The sequence below is a fragment of the Cervus canadensis genome, chromosome 15 (assembly GCF_019320065.1).
Source record: "Cervus canadensis isolate Bull #8, Minnesota chromosome 15, ASM1932006v1, whole genome shotgun sequence".
Lineage (NCBI taxonomy): Eukaryota > Metazoa > Chordata > Mammalia > Artiodactyla > Cervidae > Cervus > Cervus canadensis.
Genome location: NC_057400.1, coordinates 39,697,128 through 39,719,216, shown reverse-complemented (window position 1 = coordinate 39,719,216; position 22,089 = coordinate 39,697,128). Strand labels below are relative to the sequence as shown.

Here is a 22,089-nt window from a genome sequence, read left to right as displayed (position 1 = left end):
TTTTGCCTTTTCATGCTGTTCATGGGGTTCTCAAGGCAAGAATACTGAAGTGGTTTGCCATTCCCTTCTCCAGTGGACCACGTTTTGTTGGAACTCTCCACCATGACCCATCCGTCTTGGGTGGCCCTACTCAACATGGCTCATAGCTTGATTGAGTTAGACAAGGCTGCATTCAGATTGGTTAGTTTTCTGAGATTGTGGTTTTCAGTCTGTCTGCCCTCTGATGGATAAGGGTAAGAGGCTTAAGGAAGCTTCCTGATGGGAGAGACTGACTGAGGGGAAAACTGAGTCTTGTTCTGATGGGCAGGGCCATGCTCAGTAAATCTTTAATCCAATTTTCTGTTGATGGGTGGGGCTGTGTTCCCTCCCTGTTATTTACCTGGGGCCAAACTTTAGTGGAGGTAATGAAGATTAATGGTGACCTTCAAAAGGTCCCACGCATGCACTGCTCCACTCAGTGCCCTCCAGCCCTGCAGCAGGCCACTGCTGACCCACGCCTCTGCTGGAGACACCTGGACCTCATGGCCAAATCTGGGTCAGTCTCTCTTGGGGTCACTGCTCCTTTCTCCTGGGTCTTGGTGCGTACAAGGCTCTGTGCCCTCCAAGAGTCTGATTCCCCAGCCCTGTGTAAGTTCTGGCAGCTCTATGGTGGGGTTAAGGGCCACCTCATAGATAAGGTTTATTGGGAAGTTAACATATACCAGTTCTGCTGTAATTGCTTTGCATATAATATCGATTTTAGCCCTCCCTATACCCCTAATGAGGTAGGTGCTATTATTATAAATCGAGAAAAAGAGTCCTCAAGTAGTTGGCCATTAAGTGGTTAGGATATGAAGTCAGGCAGGTTGACTCCACCACCCATGCTTTCGTAAAACAAAAACAAGAAACTATTTATTATGGAAATTTTCAAAATGCATAATAGACAGAATAGTATAATTATTTGTGTACCCAATATTCAATTTTAGCAGTTACCGTTCATGGTCAATTTTATTTCATCATAACCCCAACTGTGCAGGTTAGCAATTTAATACTTCTCAGCTCTGAATTCTCCTTTGCCAGTTGGCACAATATTAGACCTTGCAAGTAGAGGGTCCTGGAGAAACACTGGAAGAGGAAAGGGCTTCTCTTCTTGGTTCAGGTATTCTCTTCTTGGTCTTATGCTGTAGCTGCCAGTGAATAGCTTCCTCGCCAGCTGGCAGCTGTACTGCCACTTGTGTTCAATAGACCCAGTAGCGCACACCATTTAGTGAGTTTCACTGATATCCCAGCAGGCAGCTTATTAGTGAGTTTTGATAGCATGCCTGTGGTTAGTTTTCTAGCTAATTTTTCTGCACCCCACTCGTAGATCCCTAGCAAGTTTTTCTGGCACTCCAGCAGGTGGTATTTCCTGTGTGCCAACGTTGATCTATGATGCTTCGTGAATTTCTCTGCCATCCAGTGGGCAATAGTCACATCCTTTCCAACAAATACTCCTGCTTGGACCTCCTGACTAAACTTGTTTGCTATAGAAGCAGTATCAGGAATAGGGTGATATTGTACAGATTGCACATAGTAAATTCACTCCAGCATTCTAGACACTATGTCTTTGGATTTCCTCTTCTGCATTGTCCTAGGGAAGTTGTGACACTTAAGCTATACTAAATATAGTCCACCACTGTGTCCAGATTTCATTCACCCTACTAAATAAGCTGAGAGACCTCCAGCTATGTGAACCAACACATTATACCCAGAATTTCTAGTAAGTACACCTGTATAAGTGTATTTGAACTGCTTCCATTTGTAATTTCTTCTTGAGTGAGAAGTCTTGGTTTATTCTGAGTTCAAGCCCTAGCATCAGCTACAAACATTTTGGAAAGACAGATAATAACTAGAACATTGCCTTTTTGTCTACATTTTATAAAAACCATTCTCAGGGCCTGACATTTCTGAGGGCAGCGAGTCAAAAGTTTGTGATCCTATTATACAGAGTGAAGTGAGTCAGAAAGAGAAAGATAAATACAGTATTCTAACACATATATATGGAATCTAGAAAAATGGTACTGAAGAATTTATTTACAGGGCAACAGTGGAGAAACCGACATAGAGAATAGACTTATGGACATGGGGGAAGAGGAGGGGAGGGTGAGATGTATGGAAAGAGTAACATGGAAACTTTCATTACCATATATAAAATAGATAGCCAACTGGAATTTGCTGTATGGCTCGGGGAACTCAAATAGGGGCTCTGTATTAACCCAGAAGAGTGGGATTGGGGGGGAGTTTCAAAAGGGAGGGGATATATGTATACCTATGGCCGATTCACGTTGAGGTTTGACAGAAAACAGCAAAATTCTGTAAAGCAATTATCCTTCAATAAAAAATAAATTAATTAAAAAAAAGTTTGTGATCCTGTAACATCACTTTCTCTATTATCTCAGCTATAATATGAGGGGATTGAGAAGCTTCTGACACCACATTAAGAGCATGTAATATATCTAGTGCCTGCACAATGTGCAAAGCAAGACTTTGGAGGAATGGATATGAAACAGATTCTGTCCTTCGTTCTAGTAAGGAATCTGTAATGACATTCCTAGGGCTTCCCTGGTGGCTCTGATGGTAAAGAATCTGCCTGCAATGTGGGAAACCTGGGTTCGTTCCCTAAGTCAGGAAGATCCCCTGGAGGAGGGCATGGCAACCCACTCTAGTATTCTTGCCTGGAGAATCCCTATTGGACAGAGGAGCCTGGTGGGCTACTATCCACAGGGTCTCTAAGAGTCGGACATGACTGAGCGACTAAGCACAGCACACTGACATTCCTAAACAAAATAAGTGAAGGTAAAGTGGAAAATATTTCCAGGAGCAGCTATTAACAACTTACAGAGGTACCTATTTAATGATATAAGGAAAGAAATTCTGGGTACCATAGGGGTGTCTTGGAGTAGGAAATGACAACCCATTCCAGTATTCTTGCCTGGAAAATTCTATGGACAGAGAAGACTTGTGGGCTACAGTCCCATAGGTTGCAAAGAGCAACTGAGCATAGGGGTGTCTGTTCATGTCTACATAGGAGTGTCACTAGAGAGACTGACTGTCAGTGTGAGGGGTGCTAGAACTTAAGATTTCAGAAGAGTACTTTTAGATATCAATAATACATGGTCTGGAATGAATCTGTGTTGGTGGGTTGTTCAAGTATAATGAAGATGAAGGGAGCTGAAACTAAAAAAGAAAATCCTATACCTTTTTACCCCGTATTTTCAGTTTTAAAAACTTAAAAAAAGAACTACTTCATCAGCTCTTTTCATGTGAAGTTTGAAAAGTGTTCAGCTAATTTTGATAATTCCTCCTAGAAGGCAGGGTTACTTATATCAGTGAAGCTCACTTGAAATCATTAAGTCTAATTCCCTACATGTATTTTCAGAATAAATACAGGTATTTTAAATTTAACAAAGTAAGTCAATAGAGACTAAAATATACAAACATAAAGCCTATTGAGAAAAAAATAAATAAGACAATTCAGGGTTAAGTTCCACTCTTGTTGCCATACAAGTTATTGTTACCACAGCAACCATAACAGTCTTATAAAAACACAGTGATTTTTTTATCACTTTAAATATCATGTTATCCCTCTCTGTAATAGTTTTCTCTCTTACTCAGAATAAAATCTCTGCCATGGCCTGTAAGACCCTGCGTGGTCTGACCCCTGCCGGTCCATCAAGCCTTATTTCCTGTGGTTCTTTCCCAGGAAGAGAGAAGTTTCTGTGCTCTAGAGGTCTGGCTAACTTTTCCACTCTTTGAACATGTCAAACTTGTTTTCAGCTCATGGCTTTTCCCTTTGCTGTTTCTCATCTTGAAAGGCTCTTTTATCTTTCTAGGATGGGCTCTTGCTGTCCATTTAGGTCTCAACTGAAAAGAATCTTACCTGACAATTACATCTACATCTTCATCCCACCACCAGCACATACTGTCTATCCAATTATCTTGTTTTAGTCCTGGTATTTATCACTAAAAACCCTTACTTACATTGTTTGTTAATTCTCTTCTCCCTGTTCCCATGACAGCAGAGTTGCTATCTGTATGTCACACCCTTGTATCCTCAGAGACTAGAACAACTCTGCCTGGTACAGAATAGTCTTGAATATGTATTTGTTTTGCTATTGAAAGAAATAAATACCCAGGGAAATGAAAGTTCAAGGAGAGAGTTCTGAAAAGCTTTCCTAGAATGGGTAGGGGGCTGCTGCTGTTGCTAAGTCGCTGTAGGGGGGAAAGGGAGTAATTAGTAAAATCTCCTTTGATTATTTTTTATGAATCTAAGAAGACTTATTTTTAAAATATTTAAATGACAGAAAAAAGACATACTACCTAATTGTAAAAATTCAAAAGAACCACTCGCCCCCACATATACATTAATAGGGACTAAGATGAAATTGGTGATACTGAAACTCAGTTTTCTATCTTTCCCTAATACGTGGACTTGTCTACTCACATCTACTTTTTCTTTTTAACGCAGCGACTAAATTTGTTATAAAACAGACTCTGCATACTGTCAGAGTGTGCTCTGCAAAGACCACCTGCATCAGAATCATATTAAGTGCTTGTTAATGCAGATCCCTGTGCCTTGTTTAGAATTGGGATCCAGGAATCTGCTGGCTACAGCAAGTTCTACAAGTGAATATTTTATGTCCCTGAAGCTTTAGAACTCTTACCTCTCGACCCACTCTCGAGGAGTGTAGGACCATCTGTCATAACAACTGTAGATGAAAACTACACAGATTGCTTGGACAATGAAATGGGAGTTGTTGTTGTTGTTGTTGTTTCTTTTTTTTTTCCTGCTGAATCAGGGTAGCTCCCTTATTCCCTTCCTTCCTTGGTTTCTTCTAAAACTGAAAGTGGTAACTTCAGTTTAGGTTCCTTACAGTTTTCATAGTCTTGCTATGCGTGTGTGCCTATATACTCAGTCGTGTCTGACTCTTTGCAGTGCTGTGGACTGCAGCCCACCAAGCTCTTCTGTCCATGGAATTTCCTACTTCAGGGGATCTTCCTAATCCAGGGATCAAACCCAAGTCTCCTGCATTGTTAGGAGGATTCTTTACCTCTGCACTACCTAGGAAGCCCATACATACTTAGAGACTCAAAACAGATTTTGGTTGCAAAGAAAGAACTGTTTCTCTGCCCCCAAAATGGTAGGCTTAACATTACTCTATTAGTATTATTTCCCTTTAATCTCTGCTTTGGTCTTTCTCATCCTGTGATTTCCCTTATTTCAAATCCCTTTCTGCTTTACTGTAAGGGAAAGAGCTCAGGGAATGATGAGACTATTAGCTTATTGAAGGGTATGTCTGTGCCACTTTGGAGCAGTTAACACAGTATCATGGCAAGCAGAATATAACAGGAGTGACTCTCTTCACACATATAGTTTATATGATTTACATAAAGTTTCAGAAGACACAAAGGAAAGTATATGCTTGCCATCTGAAACTATGGCTTCAAAACCTGGCCTCCTCTTGTAGAGGTGTATTATTATCTTTTATTCCCAAACCCCATAGTTATGAAAGGCTTCATTCCTTCTAAAGCCATAACTTGTGTAATTCGTTGCTTTTGTAATTCGTTGCTGATTTTTCTCTATTTTTTCTACCAGCAAACACTATAGAAATGTTCTGAAATAACTTTGTAGTCAGTCTTGTTGCTTTGTTGTTTTGACATTTATCCCTTTTAGTCTTCCTATTGGCAGAATTTTAACTTTTTCATTATTGTATAGTTATTTAATTACAGTTTATCTCATTATTTTTCCTCTTTTTATCCACTACCATTGTCTGTCCTTTAAACACAAAACTTTCCTTTTATATGACCTCAGGTCCCTTTTCAGCTTTGAATTTTCTTTGTCCTGTAGGGTCTTAAATGTTCCAGAAATTAATCTCTCTATCATATTTTTCTGTCTTTTCTGATGTGGAAATATACAAAACTGAAATTCCTTGACGCTTAACTAAAGCCACTCTTGAAGCCTTTTTCTGCCTGTTTTATCTTCTCTACAATACTTTTTACTGTATGGAATTATTTGCTTTTAAAATAATCATCTGTCTAGTCTATCACCACCACCACCACCACCACCACTGGAATGTAAGTTTTCAGAAGGCAGAGACTCTATCATAGACTTTATTGTAGTCCAGCACCTAGAAAGGTGTGTTTGTCTACTGATTCACTGTCTACACAAAGAAAGATTAAAGCTAAATGTAGAACTCAATGTGCATATCTGGAACTGTTGTTTTCTTTATCATAACTGGAATGATCTTTCTGTAAATTGCTTTTTTACTCTGTCATACATTTTGAAGCATGGCAGTCATATGAGAGTGTACATATGTATATATTTATTACACATATACATACTACATTGTATACTGTTTTCAATATTCTATACATGACAGATGTCACACTTTTTTACTGGAGATTCCTGTCAGATAAGTTAATGTGATCAGTTTTTTTAATAATTACTTTTGAAACATGTGGCTTTTTACTTTTTTCTAAAATGACACTTTGAGGTTGAAAATATCATTTAAGAATTAAAGGAGCATACCTCTTACTGAAACTTGAATTTTTTCCAAAAAGAAAAATCTTATTAAAAAAATCTTGTCTTTATCCAGAAGCCAAGGAAGAAAGCTATGGAAAGTTCTAGCAACAGTGATAGTGATTCAGGCACGTCATCAGACACGTCAAGTGAAGGCATTAGTAGTAGTGATTCAGATGACCTAGAGGAAGATGAAGAAGAAGATCAAAGTATTGAAGAAAGTGAAGATGATGATTCTGATTCAGAGACTGAAGCACAGCAGAAAAGTAACAACCAGGTAGGTATAAATCATTTCATTGGGTGGTATCTGCACATTATTCATATTTAGGAATTAACTGGCTCCTCTTAACTCTCAAAGTCTATATAGTTTAAAGTTTATTATTGCCTTTAGTTCTTCCTTTTGCACAAGAACAAAAAGGAGATAGAGAAACATTTTTAAAGGGACATTTTGTGAATTTTTTAGTGAACTTTATATATTTATCAATCATTAGAAACACTTTTTTAAGGTACCCTTTTTCTCCCCCATGATTTACTGCTTGATGTTCTTTGTTTTAACAGATATTAAGAAGTTGCCTTTTAATTTGTATCTACAGGTGCTATTACATGGTGTTTCAGACCCAAAAGCAGAAGGACAGAAAGCAACTGAAAAAGCCCAGGAAAAAAGAATTCACCAGCCATTACCTCTTGTGTCTGAATCCCAGACTCACTCATCATTCCAATCCCAGCAGAAGCAGCCTCAGGTTTTGTCACAGCAGCTTCCATTTATTTTCCAAAGCTCTCAGGCAAAGGAGGAATCTGTGAACAAACACACAAGTGTAATACAGTCTACGGGATTGGTGTCCAATGTGAAACCTTTATCTTTGGTAAATCAAGCCAAAAAGGAAACTTACATGAAACTCATAGTTCCTTCTCCTGATGTACTTAAAGCAGGGAATAAAAATACCTCTGAAGAATCTAGTTCTTTGACCAGTGAATTGCGTTCCAAACGGGTGAGTTAAAAATAATTTATAGAAGAATTTTATTATTAGACAAAGAGCTCTTATATAGTCTTACAATGTTTAAGTTTAAACTGAATTCTACCCTTAAATTTATACTTTCTTAGTCACCAGGAATAGAATATTCACACCAGAAAACTAAATTTCTGTGATTTTATATTTACCTACACACCTGTTTAATATACTTTCGTAAACGCAATCTTGTCATTTTTCCTAGGCTTAATAATTTAGCAGTAAGAAGATAAATATATTTGCACTGGACACTTCACAGTTACTTTTGTTTAGAATCAATTTCTTTTTTTTCTAATATTAGTATATTCTTTTTTAAAGAAATGAACTCTTAAATAATTTACTTTTATAGTTCTATAATTTATCAATTTTAAGTAAAAAAATCCTTTCTAAGAATTGTTTTCCTCTACCATTCTTAATGAATTATACAAAACACAAAAAATTTTGAGTAAATTTACTTATACAAACACTAGAACCACTCATCAGAAATTTTTTTCATATTTATTTTTTTTCTGTTAATTTTATATTATTGTATAGTCTACAGTCATATGTTCAGAAGAATTCTAGTAATTAAATGACCAGTGCTTTTTATTCTTGAACTTACCCAGACTGGAGAAAAAATATTCTGTTTGAACACAGTCGCCTGACTTTTATTTATAAAAACCATCATTAGGCATCCTAATCATTGGAAAAGACTTACTGTTTTGCCAACCATTCATTATTTTAAGTGCTGCATATATATTTAGTTATTGGATAATGACATCTGTTAAGTGCCGCTAATAATATCATGTACATATTCACATGGTCAAATTGAGATTCGTATGACCTAACTCACCCAAGATCACATGCTAGTTGGTGATGGAGCTGGAATTCAAACTTAGACTCTGTAACACTAGAGTCCTTGTTTTTAATCACTATGATAGGCTGCCTTTCTTGCTCCAAAAAAAAAATCACGATGTCCTGTCCATTGACTCTATTTTTTAAATTAATTTTTATTGGAGTATATAGTTGATTTATAATGCTGTGTTAATTTCTGCTGTACAGCAAAGTAAATCAGCTATACATATACACATATCTCCTCTTTTTTGGATTCCCTTCCCATTTAGGTCACCACAGAGTTCATAAAGTTCCCTGTGCTATATAGTAGGTTCTCACTAGTTATCCAGAGAAGGCAATGGCACCCCACTCCAGTACTCTTGCCTGGAGAATCCCGTGGACAGAGGAGCCTGGTGGGCTGCAGTCCATGGGGTTGCTGGGAGTCAGACAGGACTGAGCGACTTCACTTTTACTTTTCACTTTCACACATTGAAGAAGGAAATGGCAACCCACTCCAGTGTTCTTGCCTGGAGAATCCCAGGGTTGGGGGAGCCTGGTGGGCTGCCATCTCTGGGGTCACACAGAGTCAGACATGACTGAAGCGACTTAGCAGCAGCAGCAGCATTAGTTATCTATTTTATACACAGTAATGTATATGTGTCAATCCCAATCTCCCAGTTCATCCCACCTGCCCTCCCCCCATGGTATCCATATGTTTTTTACAGTGAAGAATTTGATGTGAAAGTGAAAGTCACTCAGTCGTGTCTGACTCTTTGTGACCCCATGGACTATACAGTCCATGGAATTCTCCAGGCCAGAATACTGGAGTACGTTTACCAGCTGAGCCACAAGGGAAGCCCAGGAATACTGGAGTGGGTAACCTATCCCTTCTCTAGCGGATCTTCCTGACCCAGGAATCGAACCAGGGTCTCCTGCATTGCAGGCGGATTCTTTACCCAACTAAGCTATCAGGGAAGAATTTAAGAACAAGGTCAAAGAAAAGTGAGGAAATAGAACTGTTTTGAGAATCTAAGTGAGTAGTTCTCAAGCCTAGGTGTACATTAAAATCACCTGGAAAACTTTTAGAAAGAACTAACCATTTCAGAACAATTTAAAATCAGATTCTCTTGTGTTGAGATTGAGATATTGCATGTCTGAAAAGCATCCCAAGTGATTCAGATGTGCAACCAATAGGGTCTCCCACATTGCAGGCAGACGCTTTACCCTCTGAGCCACCAGGGAGGCCCCCAGTCTAAATGGAATGATGAGTGGTATCAAAATATCACACATATGACAACTTGTAATGGACTGATCAGTTGTTAGGAGTTATTGCCACCACATTATTGACTCTCTTTGAAAAGTTAAGCAAGTTAATAATTACTTTGCATTGATTACTTTAATTTTTTCATGAATGTATATTCCACTTTAAGACAAATGAAGAGCCACATCAATAGTTACTTGCATTTTGAAAGTTTTCTTAATTTTTTAAGAGTTTCTTAAATGCCTATTTAAAGATTTTCATGTGACATCTATTAGAAAGTCATTTATTAAACATTTGCTTTATAAATGTAGCCAAGCTAGACTTTCTACCCATGTGATCTTATGTAATCCTTACAAAATTGTGTGAGGTAAAGAAACTAAGGCTCAGAGAGGTTAAGTCACTTTTCAACATCATATAATAAGTTACGAGAAGACAGATTTTTAAACCAAGATCATTCTGATTTCAAAGCCCATGATAAAGATGAAATAATTTGGTGTTTCTGAAATGGTATGGTAGTTAGTGGGAAATGTTTTATGTGACTGCACATTCACAGTAGATTCAACTGTGAATGACTTTATCTATTTATTGGTATCTAGAATTGAGTTAAGGGCTTACCAGGTGGCACTAGTGGTAAAGAACCTGCCTGGCAATTCAGGAGACGTAAGAAACACAGGTTCAATCCCTGAGTCAGGAAGATCCCCTGGAGAAGGGCATGGCAACCCACTCCAGTATTCTTACCTATAGAATCCCATCAACAGAGGAGTCTGGCGGGCTATAGTTCATAGGGTCACAAAGAGTCGGACATGACTGAAGCGACTTAGCAGGCAGCAGGCAGGCATTGAGTTAAAGGATATTTTTATAATTACTTCTCTTACATCAGCTTTCCTTCTTCATGTGACAGTCTAATATATTTAGAATTTTGCTTGATTTCTTATGACAGTTTCCATTATTTCACTCTTCCATGTATCTGCTTTCCACACTAGTTGATGATTTTCTTCAGTGTTATTTAATTTTTGGATCCTTTCAAACCTTATACTATAGACATTTAATTTAAGTCAGTACACATTAATTGTAATAAAGACCAGGAGTTTTGCCTAGAAGATTTATTGTGGTCTCCAGAGAGTCAGGTAAAGACTAGGGGAGCAAGAGCTTAGAGGTAGGGCAAAACTTTGCACCTCTCTCTTCTCATACTCCAATCACCCAAGGGGTATATTGAAGTAGCAAGACTTTTGCTACCATACAGGTCTTATTTTTCTCCCCTCCTACTTAATGCCCCACCCCTAATATCAAAAAGGATAACACATTTGCTGTAAAAGAGTAACTGATGCTAGTCTTGAGATAAAATACAGTCTTTTTTGGTTATTTTAGAACACCTTCAGATGTCAATATATGAGAAGTAATTCTTCAGAGTTATAGAATGAGAAGCAATTTCAGAAAATTAAAATATGAGACATAAAATTAAGGGGAAAGTTATTGATTTTATGACTCTTGATCCTAAAAATATTAACCACCTATTAGAATGCAAAATTTTGTTCTAAGAAATGAGAATACACTAAATTTTTCTGCTAAAAATTTAAATCAGTATATACATAAAATATGAAGTATTGAGTACATTATATATATATACTCATATACTATGCAATATTTATGTTTCATATAAATATTAAAATTTAGTATATTAAAATATTTTATGTAAAAGTTTGCTATAAAATTCTTTTTAAAAAGATAAACAATTATATAGTATAATATTCAATATTTTATTCACTGAATAAATACCAGTGAAGCCCTTTCTCTTTGTGAAGCATTGCCTTATGTACAAATATTATATTTCAGTCTTTGTTTACAAAAAGTTAACTTAATTTTCTAAACAAATACCATTAAGATAAGTTAAATAAGATAAAAAAGTTTATATGGGAATTGCTTAATGCTTATTAGTACTGGTACTTTACAATATTTAAAATAAGTCATTCTGTGTGGCATTCCATCTCCATTTATATTTATGAAATAACCCACCACAAGTCTTTGCTGACTTGCATATTAAGAGTCCAGGTCCAGTGCTGACAATACTGTTGATTTTAATTTCAAGGCAACCATTTTCATTGCAGTATTTTACCTTTCAAAATTTAACTTCTATTTCTATCAACTTCAGATATTTTAATCATTCTACTTAAGTTTTCTTTTTTACATTTTAATTATACAAGTTAAATGAAATTCATATGATGTTATTCTTTTCATGAAGATCCTGATAGTCAAATAAATTTTTGTTGCTATTTACAGATGTAAATTTTTTGGTTTAATGGTTTACAAATGAATTTTTCCCAAAAAAGTATAATTTTTTCTAAACTGTTTTCTACGTTCTTTCCAATGCTAATGTGCTAAAGACACCCCAAAGTAGATTCCACAGAACATTAAGCCAGCCTTTCTACTAACTTCAAATCATGGTTACTGTAGAAAACTACAGGATAGACTATGAGTGGGGACATAAAAGAGCTCAAGGATAGGAGAGATGAGTGCTTTAGGCTGGGGCAAACATAGGAAACATCTTGAGTTGGATTTTGAATAATGAACAGGATTTCATCAGCTTGAAATGTATTAGAGGAAGACATTTTATGCAAAGAAAATGGTTACAACAGAATGTAGAGGCGATAAAAGTACTGTATGACATGCACTGGACATGGCCAATAGTCCAGTTGGACTACAGAGGTATGTTAGTGTCTACCTGAAAAGTAATTTGAATATCAGATATAAGTGTTTAAGGTTTATAAAGTTGGCAGTGGAGGAAGAGGCACTGAAGCTTTTAACCAAAGAGCTGATATAAAATATAGCTTATTTTATGAGAAAATTGCCCTTGGCATATGCATATGTTGGGAGCTGGGTAAGAAGAAGTGATAGTATGGCTTAAATTTGAGCAGTATTTCAATGAAAGAATCCAAAACACATAGTATTAATGTGGCTGACTTGAAAAAAAAAATAAAAGTAAAGATGTTTTTAAGGTTTCAAGTTTGGGTCATTGAGAAAAATGGGAACTGCAGTAATAAGTAATAAGCAGTAAGGAAACATATTTTGAAGGGGAAAGACTTACTAAATTTTTATTTATTTATTTTTATTTTAAAACTTTTTTTTTCTAAATTTTTAAATATATTATGTCTAGCGAAGGTTCAGCAATCAACTAGTCATTACTTCTACTACGTTTATAGCACTTAAATATCATGATTTAAATTTGTATATGATTAGTTGTTGTTAGATACAGAAGGCAAATAAAAGTAGTCTTTATTCTTATGATACATTATTGTTTTGTATTCTACTTTATGTTTTAACAGGAACAATATAAACAGACATTCCCAGCTCAGTTAAAGAAACAGGAGTCATCTAAGAGCCTAAAGAAGGTTATTGCAGCTTTGTCAAATCCAAAACCAACCTCTAGTTCACCAGCACATCCAAAACAAACATTAGAAAACAGCAACCCTAATCCATTCTTGACAAATGCACTTTTAGGTAATCACCAACCAAATGGAGTTATTCAAAGTGTCATTCAAGAAGCTCCTCTGGCACTTACTACTAAAACTAAAATGCAGAGTAAGATTAATGAAAACATTGCTGCTGCAAGTAGCACCCCTTTTTCCTCACCTGTAAATCTGAGTACAAGTGGAAGAAGAACCCCTGGCAATCAGACCACTGTCATCCCCTCTCCCTCTCCCATACTGCATAGTCAAGGGAAGGAAAAAGCGGTTAGCAACAATGTAAACACAGTCAAAACACAGCATCACTCTCATCCTGCAAAGTCTTTAGTGGAGCAGTTTAGAGGAACAGATTCAGACGTTCTTAGTAGCAAAGATTCTGAAGATTCCAATGAGGATGAAGAGGAAGACGATGAAGAAGATGAGGAAGATGATGAAGATGATGACTCTGATGACAGCCAATCAGGTTGTTTTCTGTTCTTAAGTTTAAAGTGTTTCTCTAAATGCTATGTGAACCAAAACATTTTAAAGAGGTTCTTCAAATCCACAGATTTGAAATTGTTGTCATTCACTGTTTTCATGCAGCTCTGTGCCTTTCTATACTGAGTGGTAAAGTAAAGGAATAATTGAGATTGAAAATCCTAAATTAAGTTCTCAACTTATTCATTTAACACTAAACAAATAACTTTAAAATGAATATAAGTAATTCATGAATTAAGAACTTGAGGAACTTGCTTAATTTTCATTTAATTCATGACCACTCATTTGTCCTTTCTTTTTCATCTCTTCTGCTACTTGTTAAATTGTGTCACTGGATATTTTGAAGAAAGGCAAAATTTTACTCAGTCATTCAGAAAATACTAAAAAGCCTAAATCTCTATGAATATTTCTTAGCACCACAGAATTTATTTAATAACATATAGAGTACCCCCTGATATTATTTCTTTTTTTTTTTAATTTCTTGTTTTATTTCCCTTTAACTCTCTTTCTTGTTCCACAGAAGATTGAAAATATAAAATATAAGATAGTTTAAAATTTAAATACAAAGATGAGATACATATTATAAAAGTTTTTGAATTTGTTCCTGGTCAGCCACGTATCCAATTTTAAATTTTCTATCTACCAATATAAGTAGGAAAATATAGTCAATTATACAATTTTAAAAATATCTATAAGGTAAAAACAACCTACTTGCTCAGGGTAAGAACAACTTTTCCTAATAATATATTTTCCTAGGGTTCCCATAAATACAACTTTGCATGATACATAGTATTAATAGCTTTCAAAGGTAACTTTTATAATGAACTTGGATGTGGGTAGCTAGTACTACACAAAACACAATTCCACAGAAGCTGTTGTTCTGGGAACCATTAAAACACAGGCCTAGTATCATTTGTGTAATTAGATTTTCCATATCTATAGGAGTAGATGCAAATTTATAGGACTACATTGCTAGCACAAACTTAAATTATTAAATCATTAAATTATTCCCCACAGTTTTTTCTGTAATACTGTCTTTTGTGAAGCCTGAGAAGCTTGACAAGTAGAATAACTGCAGCCCCAAAGCCAAGTATCTCTCCACCAAAATTGTTTTTTTTTGCCTCAAAACCCAGAAGAACGGATGATGATAGTTCCGGAGTTCTCTTCTGCATACTGAACCTTGTGTACTCTCAGATTATTGACATCTATTGATTTACATAATAAAATTCTGTTTCCTCTATCTTTATTAAATTGAAAATAATTTTGAAAACTCATCATATGAATAGTGTCATGTGAGAAGAACTGTTTTATGATTCAAGTTTTATGATTTGAGTAAAACAGTTACTTTAATGAAGAATTTTAAGGATATATGGCCTACATACCTTGTGCTCAAGTAGCTTTTAAGATAGTAATTTTTACATTTACTCTTCAGGAAAGTTGCTCATTTGAGTTCTCAGTCACAAATGCTGATTCCTGAACTATTCCATTTAGATACAAACTGCAAACTGTTGGTGATTATCTAGTTATAATATACAAATGCTTCTTTTACTTCCCAGAATCAGATAGTAATTCAGAATCAGATACAGAAGGATCAGAAGATGATGATGATGATGATAAAGACCAAGATGAATCAGATAGTGATACTGAAGGAGAGAAAACTTCAATGAAACTGAATAAAACAGCTTCCTCTGTCAAAAGCCCTTCCATCAGTCTCACAGCTCACTCAACACCTCGTAACCTCCACATAGCAAAAGCCCCAGGCTCTGCTCCTGCTGCCTTATGTTCTGAATCCCAGTCACCTGCTTTTCTTGGCACACCTTCTTCCACACTTACTTCAAGTCCACACTCTGGTACCTACACTTTATTTTTATTATTGTGAAGTAGAAATCAAACCATAACAAGAATTCTTATTTATACAGTGTTCTGGGGATGATCTCATTGGAGTCAAGGGCTAGATTTTAGGTTGGCTAAGAAAGGTCAGTGTGTATTTTCAAAGGATATGACTCACTAGCATTTTTTTCTCTGTGCTTCCAATTTAAAAACCTGATTGATGGCAGCTCTTGAGTTTAAATACTCTCCTGTTTTTATGTTCAGTTTATACTTCTAGAATTTAGAATTTGACCGACAGTTGGACTTTTTTTTTTTTTTTGGTAATTTACAAAAATGAGCTCACTTTTTTTCTTAAGATACAATTGCATGTCTGCCCAACACATAGCCAATGTCATTTGTATTAGTGAGTAGTAGTAGTATTTTATTAACATGCTATATCTTTTTTCCTATTTGATCTTTTATAAACTATTAGAGTCTTCTTTAAAAAGTTTTGCATTATTACTCTCAAATTAATCTCTATTCTCAATTCAATAACTAAGAAAATATAAGCATGTATTGTAAAATAATATATTGTTTTACACATGTCACTCTTTTCTTGAAAATTCCTAGTTTTGTTTTCATTTGCCATGAACCAATATGATATCCAACTTATTTAAGATGTATCCATTTTTATTGGTGAAGCTTGATCTTTGTCATGAAAAATTTTCCATATAATTATAATCCTATTCTTTGTACTTTAATTAAAGTGCTTTTGACTATGGATTTATATGGCTATAGAAGTTATATTATTTTTAAATGTATGATCCAACTGTTGAAATTTTTCAACATTTTAAAACTCATATTTTCAAAGAAAACAACTGTACGTAGTTTCCTGAAACCTCTATCTGCTATTTTCCTCGTACTTCTTTAGCCATTTCCTTAATAACAAGATGAGAGGAAAGCTTTACCTTTTTACTTTCATCGTCTTTTCATTAGAGAGAAATAAATACTAGCTATTATGTCATACAGACCAAAGGAAAAAAAAACCCTCTACTTTATACAGTGTTTTTTTTTAAAATAATCTAAAAATAGTGTACAAACTGTAGAAATACACTAAATAATTCAAGTCATTAAGACACATTATTTGAAGAAAAGTTTCAAAACTATCAAAAATTTTTCATATATATATAAACTAATCTTTTATGTTAACTGGTTGAATTTTCTTGAAGGCACTTCCAAAAGGAGAAGAGTAACAGATGAACGTGAACTGCGTATTCCTTTGGAATATGGGTATGCAAAATAAGATTTATCTTTATGCTTTTGCCTCACATATTTATGCATGTTTTGATTTCTCATTCTCTACTGTTACTAACAGAAGTGAATATACTGCATAGTATTTATTAAAGCAGAAGAGCAAAGCTGATATATCTGAGGTTGATATATCAGAAAACCAAAATTAAGCCTAACTGCTGGGTTTAGGTATGGTAGAGCTGGGATGGGATCATAGGCATCCAGGTGGGAATGTGATTGAAAAAGTTGCAAGAGCAAATCATTCAGCAAAGAGCAGGGACACAGTTAAGAGTGTCAGAAGTTGTGAAGATTTAAAGGATGGTAAAAACCACTGTAGGTAAAATTGAAAGATTTGAGCAGAGTTTGGCTTAAATGGGTGAATAGGAACTGAGAATTTTCACACTGCAAGTTCGTGATCCCCAAAGAGCAGAGAGCCAAGTTTGCTCTATTCTTCTCATTTAAAGCTTTTCAAATATAAATTCAATACACCCTGACACATTACTGAACATGTCCAAATACCCAAAGTCATGCCAGTGTGATTTCTTAAAATTTTAATATTTAATATTTGTAAACTGAATTTGATTAACTTTAGTTGAATTACTTAGTAAAAATCTCCATTATTTTAATAGTAAATGTATCTGTATTGTATGGCTGGCTGTTTATATTTTTCTTTGTATATTTTGTCTTGTAAAAAGAGCATGTGTTCTTAAATTTTTTTAATTTTTATTTTTAAACGTTGTCTTAAAACTAAGTATGTTATAACCCTCATTTCTATTATGTGTAGCTGGCAGAGAGAGACAAGAATAAGAAACTTTGGAGGGCGCCTTCAAGGAGAAGTAGCATATTATGCTCCATGTGGAAAGAAACTTAGGCAGTACCCTGAAGTAATAAAGGTACATACTTTTCACCAAATAATACACATTTGGTGCCTATTAAGCTTGCTTATGGGAAAAAAGTACACTCCTTTCTCAAAGTTCTTTAACAAAAAATATTCTCTCGTGTGAAACTAATGAATGTGCTTAACCTAAATTGATCTCCTGTTAAATCCATAGCCCTTTAATAGAGTATACAAAACCATAGTGTCCTGAAGATAGCTATACATCAAAGCTGGGTTGTAATTATTAAAACCTGAAGTGGAAAAATATGTGATTTTTTCAGTATCTCAGCAGAAATGGAATAATGGATATCTCAAGGGACAATTTCAGCTTCAGTGCAAAAATAAGAGTGGGTGACTTCTATGAAGCCAGAGATGGACCGCAGGTATCCACTTTTTAAAAAGTACAGTCTTTGAACCAAAAAGTAGTAACATAACCTAAATGAAGTAAATTTCACTACACTCTGGAACATTGCCTTTTGTTAGTTAATTCTTATAGCTATACATATAACTTTGTGGTAGACACTCACAAGGCCTCAATATACTGTGTTTCAATAACGAGCTTTGACTTTTTTTTTTCAAATTTAAGTAAACTTTTTCTCATTTGTTAATTCTGTCATTAATTTTGATAGTTTATACAGGTATAGACTTATCTGCATGTTCATGAGAAATATAGGAAAACATTAGTTCCCTGAAAGGTAAACAATAAAAAAAATTTGAATAGGAAAAAATTGTTATAAAGTCAGTCTAAGAGAGGATAGATATGCCTTAGTTTTGGGGAGGAACTTATCCATTTTATTATGCCATACTACATGATCCATTGTCACAAGTGTGATAATTATTGATGGCGTTAGGGGGAATTCCACAATAGTGGATGAATGAAATTTCTCCTTTTTGCAGAAATTGAATTTTTAAATAATTATACACATTTATGAAAATATCACCACAGCTCTCTTTGAATTTAAGGGTTAAGTACATAACCTCACCAATCACCACAAAGAACTTACCACTAAAACCTCATTTCCTGTGTTTCCTTTAATGATTTGCCTTTATTCCATACTTAGATTCAGCTACATGTGCTTATTATTCCCTCTATTAGCTCCATTGAAAGAAGTCCTAGTTATGGAGTGAGGAGATCTAGATTCTTGTTAATCCATGAAATAGTTTTATGATTTCAAACAACAAAATCATGCCCTCTTTTACTTCAGTTTCTTTATCTGCAGAATAGAGACAATCATAATTTTCCTTCTGCCTCATAGGATGATGATGAAGTTAAAATGAAATCATATGGATGAAAATGTTTTAAAGGGTTAAAATGCTCAGCCAACTGAAGTTGGTATTTTCCTTCTTGATTGAACTTTTCTTTTTTCCCACTAAAATGCCCAGAAAGATTTTCTTCTAGTGATGAATATTTTCTATTATGAATGGGCAAGTTTCTCCATACTATCTTACCCTTTATTTTATAGTTGTAGAAGTAGAAAATTACTTCCTAATTCTTTAAGAGATTCATTCATTTTGAGAGCTCAAAGATTAAGGGAGTTTTCCAAGATTACACAATCTTAACCAGGTAGAAACCTAACTGAACTCAAGATTTCTGACAAGTGATCTTTTACATTCATTGTGTAACCTATTTTCCATTGTCATCCACGACTTTTTATGAAACAAGTTATGTCCACATCCACTTGTTTCTTTACTAGTAATTCTAAAATGCCAAAACAAATTCATCTGAGGTTTAACTTGTTTATAGAAATATATTCTAGGATTTTTCTTTTTTCAACTTAAAAATCTGTGTAACTTACCAGATTCTTAGAATTTTAGTGAACTACAGCGTTATTTTATACACTTCGTATATAGCAGAATAGTTTTTAAGTCACACACATTAGAAGGCAATAATGATTTTATTTAAAAATTCCCATTTTTTAACCTTTTCATTCATGTTAATATAACTTTATCTCATTTAAATATGCCAATGATATCTTTATGTTTTTAAGTTAAATAGAATTTTATTCTAGAGAGGAAGGCTAATTGCTATCCAGTACATAAAGGACTTTAGTTTTGTTATCAGTGGTAATTAGACTCAATCTATGAAGCCTTATTAGGCAGAGCAGAATGTTCTTTGACATCCATTCACTTTTTATTAAACATAATCAGTGTTTTCCAAAGCATATTGTCTTATTGAGGGATCAGTTCCAATCAAGGAAATATGATGAATTATTAGATTGAGACTACGTTAAGCTGCCAACATTTCAGCAGCCTGCTAAGGGAAAATATTAGCAATTTTGAGAATACTTCTCTCAACTTAAAAAAATATAAGTTGGTTTTATTTCAGGATACTTTTAGAGAACAACAATTAAAGGTAAGTAATCAAAATAAGTTTACTTCATTAGAGATGCGTGTAGTTAAAGAAACATACATTTTTAGTGTATGATCAATATGTATAAGCATATGGTTAATTAGAAATGTATATAATTATATAGTAATTTTCTGTGAAAATGAATAAAGATTGCATATCTTTGTTAAAGTATCTTAATGTGCAATAATTTTGATTGGCTTAAATTTTGTAGAAGATATATAATTTGAGACAAAGACACTTTTCAAATAGTGATGATCTGTATATGTTTATAATAGGTCAGCCTTTATACAAATTGTATAAATGGTCTGATGGTGTACGTAAATTGAAAAATAAAACTATGCATATTGAAAGACTGAAAGGAAATGTGTCAAAAATTTAATAATGGATGTAATGGTTGGTGGTACAGTGGATCTTATTTTTACCTGTGTTCTTACATGTTTCATAATTCCTAAAATTTGCTTGTGTTGCATCTATAATGTGAAAAACAATTTCCTATTTAAAACTAATTACATCTACCCATATAATCCAGAAAAGCTAAGCATTCAGTTTTCCAAATACATGGAAATTTTACACAATGATTTTAAATGTTACTGCTACAGTTTTCCAAGCTACATATATTTATTTTGGGTGTTTGATTACAAATGTAATGCTATATTTATAGATTCATCAGTATTCTTAATCACTCTCCTAATAAAATATTTGCATTGGAAAATATATTTCTTCCATCATATTTTTTCTCTTAAACCTACCAAAACCAAAAAGCAACTGCAACAGCAGTTCTATAAGTTCTAATTTTGTTCAAGATATTTCAAAAACTTGCAGCAGTGGTACTCTATGTTTTGCAGATGAAATTTAGGAAATGATAATTTTTGTTAGACAATAATATCTGCAATAGAGAAGCAGAGTTATTTTATGTTAATTATTTTGACAAAGTATTTCTGAGCTTAAGACAATGATTATACATATATTTATTAACAGCAAACTTTTTTGAAAGTATTGATTCATTGTGTATCGTACAGTAAAACGAGAGGTCTTGAGAGTTCATGGGGCTTCCCTGGTGGCTTAGTGATAAAGAATCTGTCTGCCAATGCAGGAGACACGGGTCCAATCCCTGGGTCAGGAAGATCCCCCGGAGAAGGAAATGGCAACCCACTCCAATATTCTTGCCTGAGAATCCCATGGACAGAGGAGCCTGGTGGGCTACATTTCATGGGGTTGCAAAAGGGTTGGATATTTAGCGACTAAACAACAACACCATGAGAGTTCATATTTATTGAAATTTAGTAAATTCATCCTTAAATGACAACAATCTAATGATTACCTTTTTAAAATTAAAAAGAGAAGCCGTTAATTAAATAAGAAAGGGTTGACACAAGAAATTGGAGTGTGGGGGGGGTGGGGGGTGGGGTTAATCTATCCATTATCAGTTTTATTTCAGTCTACAAGTGGTGAGAGATTTGTAAAACTGGCTACTTGTTAGTATCTACTGATTTTAGATACCAAACACTTCCTACCAGTTTCTATAAAAATCATGATTTTAAGGATTATAGATTAGATGAAATAAAATGAACCATAAACTCTTTATAGTCACATGATACAATAGCCTGGCTACCTTCTTTATGAAATTGTTTTAACTATTTTAGCCAGTGAAACTCCTTCGAAAAGGCAATACGGTAAATATATTTCTTGTAGACTTCTCCATCAAATTCTAAGGATTGGTTGGACCTAATGTTTATGATTGTTTTCATTTTTTATTTTGTTTTTGAGTGTCAGAATAAAAGACAGTAAGGTTGAGCTAGGCAGATTTTGGTAAATATAAAATAGGGTTTCTTTTGTTTACCTTAATACGATTGTTAGGTAAAAAGGTAAAAAATATTCACATTTTTGTTAGAAATATATGATGGTTCCAAAATGTTAATGGCAAAGATTATTTTGAAATATATGATAATCTACATTGCAAAGTATTTTTGTGAATTGTAGAAAACAAAACATTTAAGCATAACTATAACAGTTAAGTTTATTTTTTTAAACCAGGAAGTTCACCAGCAAAGGTCAATGAATGTCTACTGTATTCAGGCCAAAAAAGCAAAGAAAAGAAAATATGCAAAGAAGGATCAAGTTAAAAGTGACTTAGGAAAAACATGTTGCTTTCTCTATTTGAGATGTACTTTTTTAAGATTTTTTTTTAATGTGTTACTTCCTTGAG

The 22,089-nt window shown here is 34.4% G+C and overlaps 1 protein-coding gene across 16 annotated transcripts in view; it reads left to right on the top strand.

Moving 5' to 3' along the window:
- The window catches only part of BAZ2B (bromodomain adjacent to zinc finger domain 2B), a 399,660-nt gene that overhangs the window by 273,048 nt on the left and 104,523 nt on the right, over positions 1-22,089 (top strand). For 10 of the 16 annotated variants that reach the window (XM_043488288.1, XM_043488300.1, XM_043488299.1 and 7 more), the window contains 7 exons: positions 6,615-6,815; positions 7,132-7,527; positions 12,940-13,543; positions 15,114-15,407; positions 16,596-16,656; positions 17,441-17,549; positions 17,815-17,916. In XM_043488288.1, coding sequence (XP_043344223.1) covers positions 6,615-6,815; positions 7,132-7,527; positions 12,940-13,543; positions 15,114-15,407; positions 16,596-16,656; positions 17,441-17,549; positions 17,815-17,916 — 1,767 coding nt within the window. The remainder of the gene's footprint in view (positions 1-6,614; positions 6,816-7,131; positions 7,528-12,939; positions 13,544-15,113; positions 15,408-16,595; positions 16,657-17,440; positions 17,550-17,814; positions 17,917-22,089) is intronic. The other 6 variants (XM_043488302.1, XM_043488301.1, XM_043488297.1 and 3 more) reach the window with 3 other exon arrangements.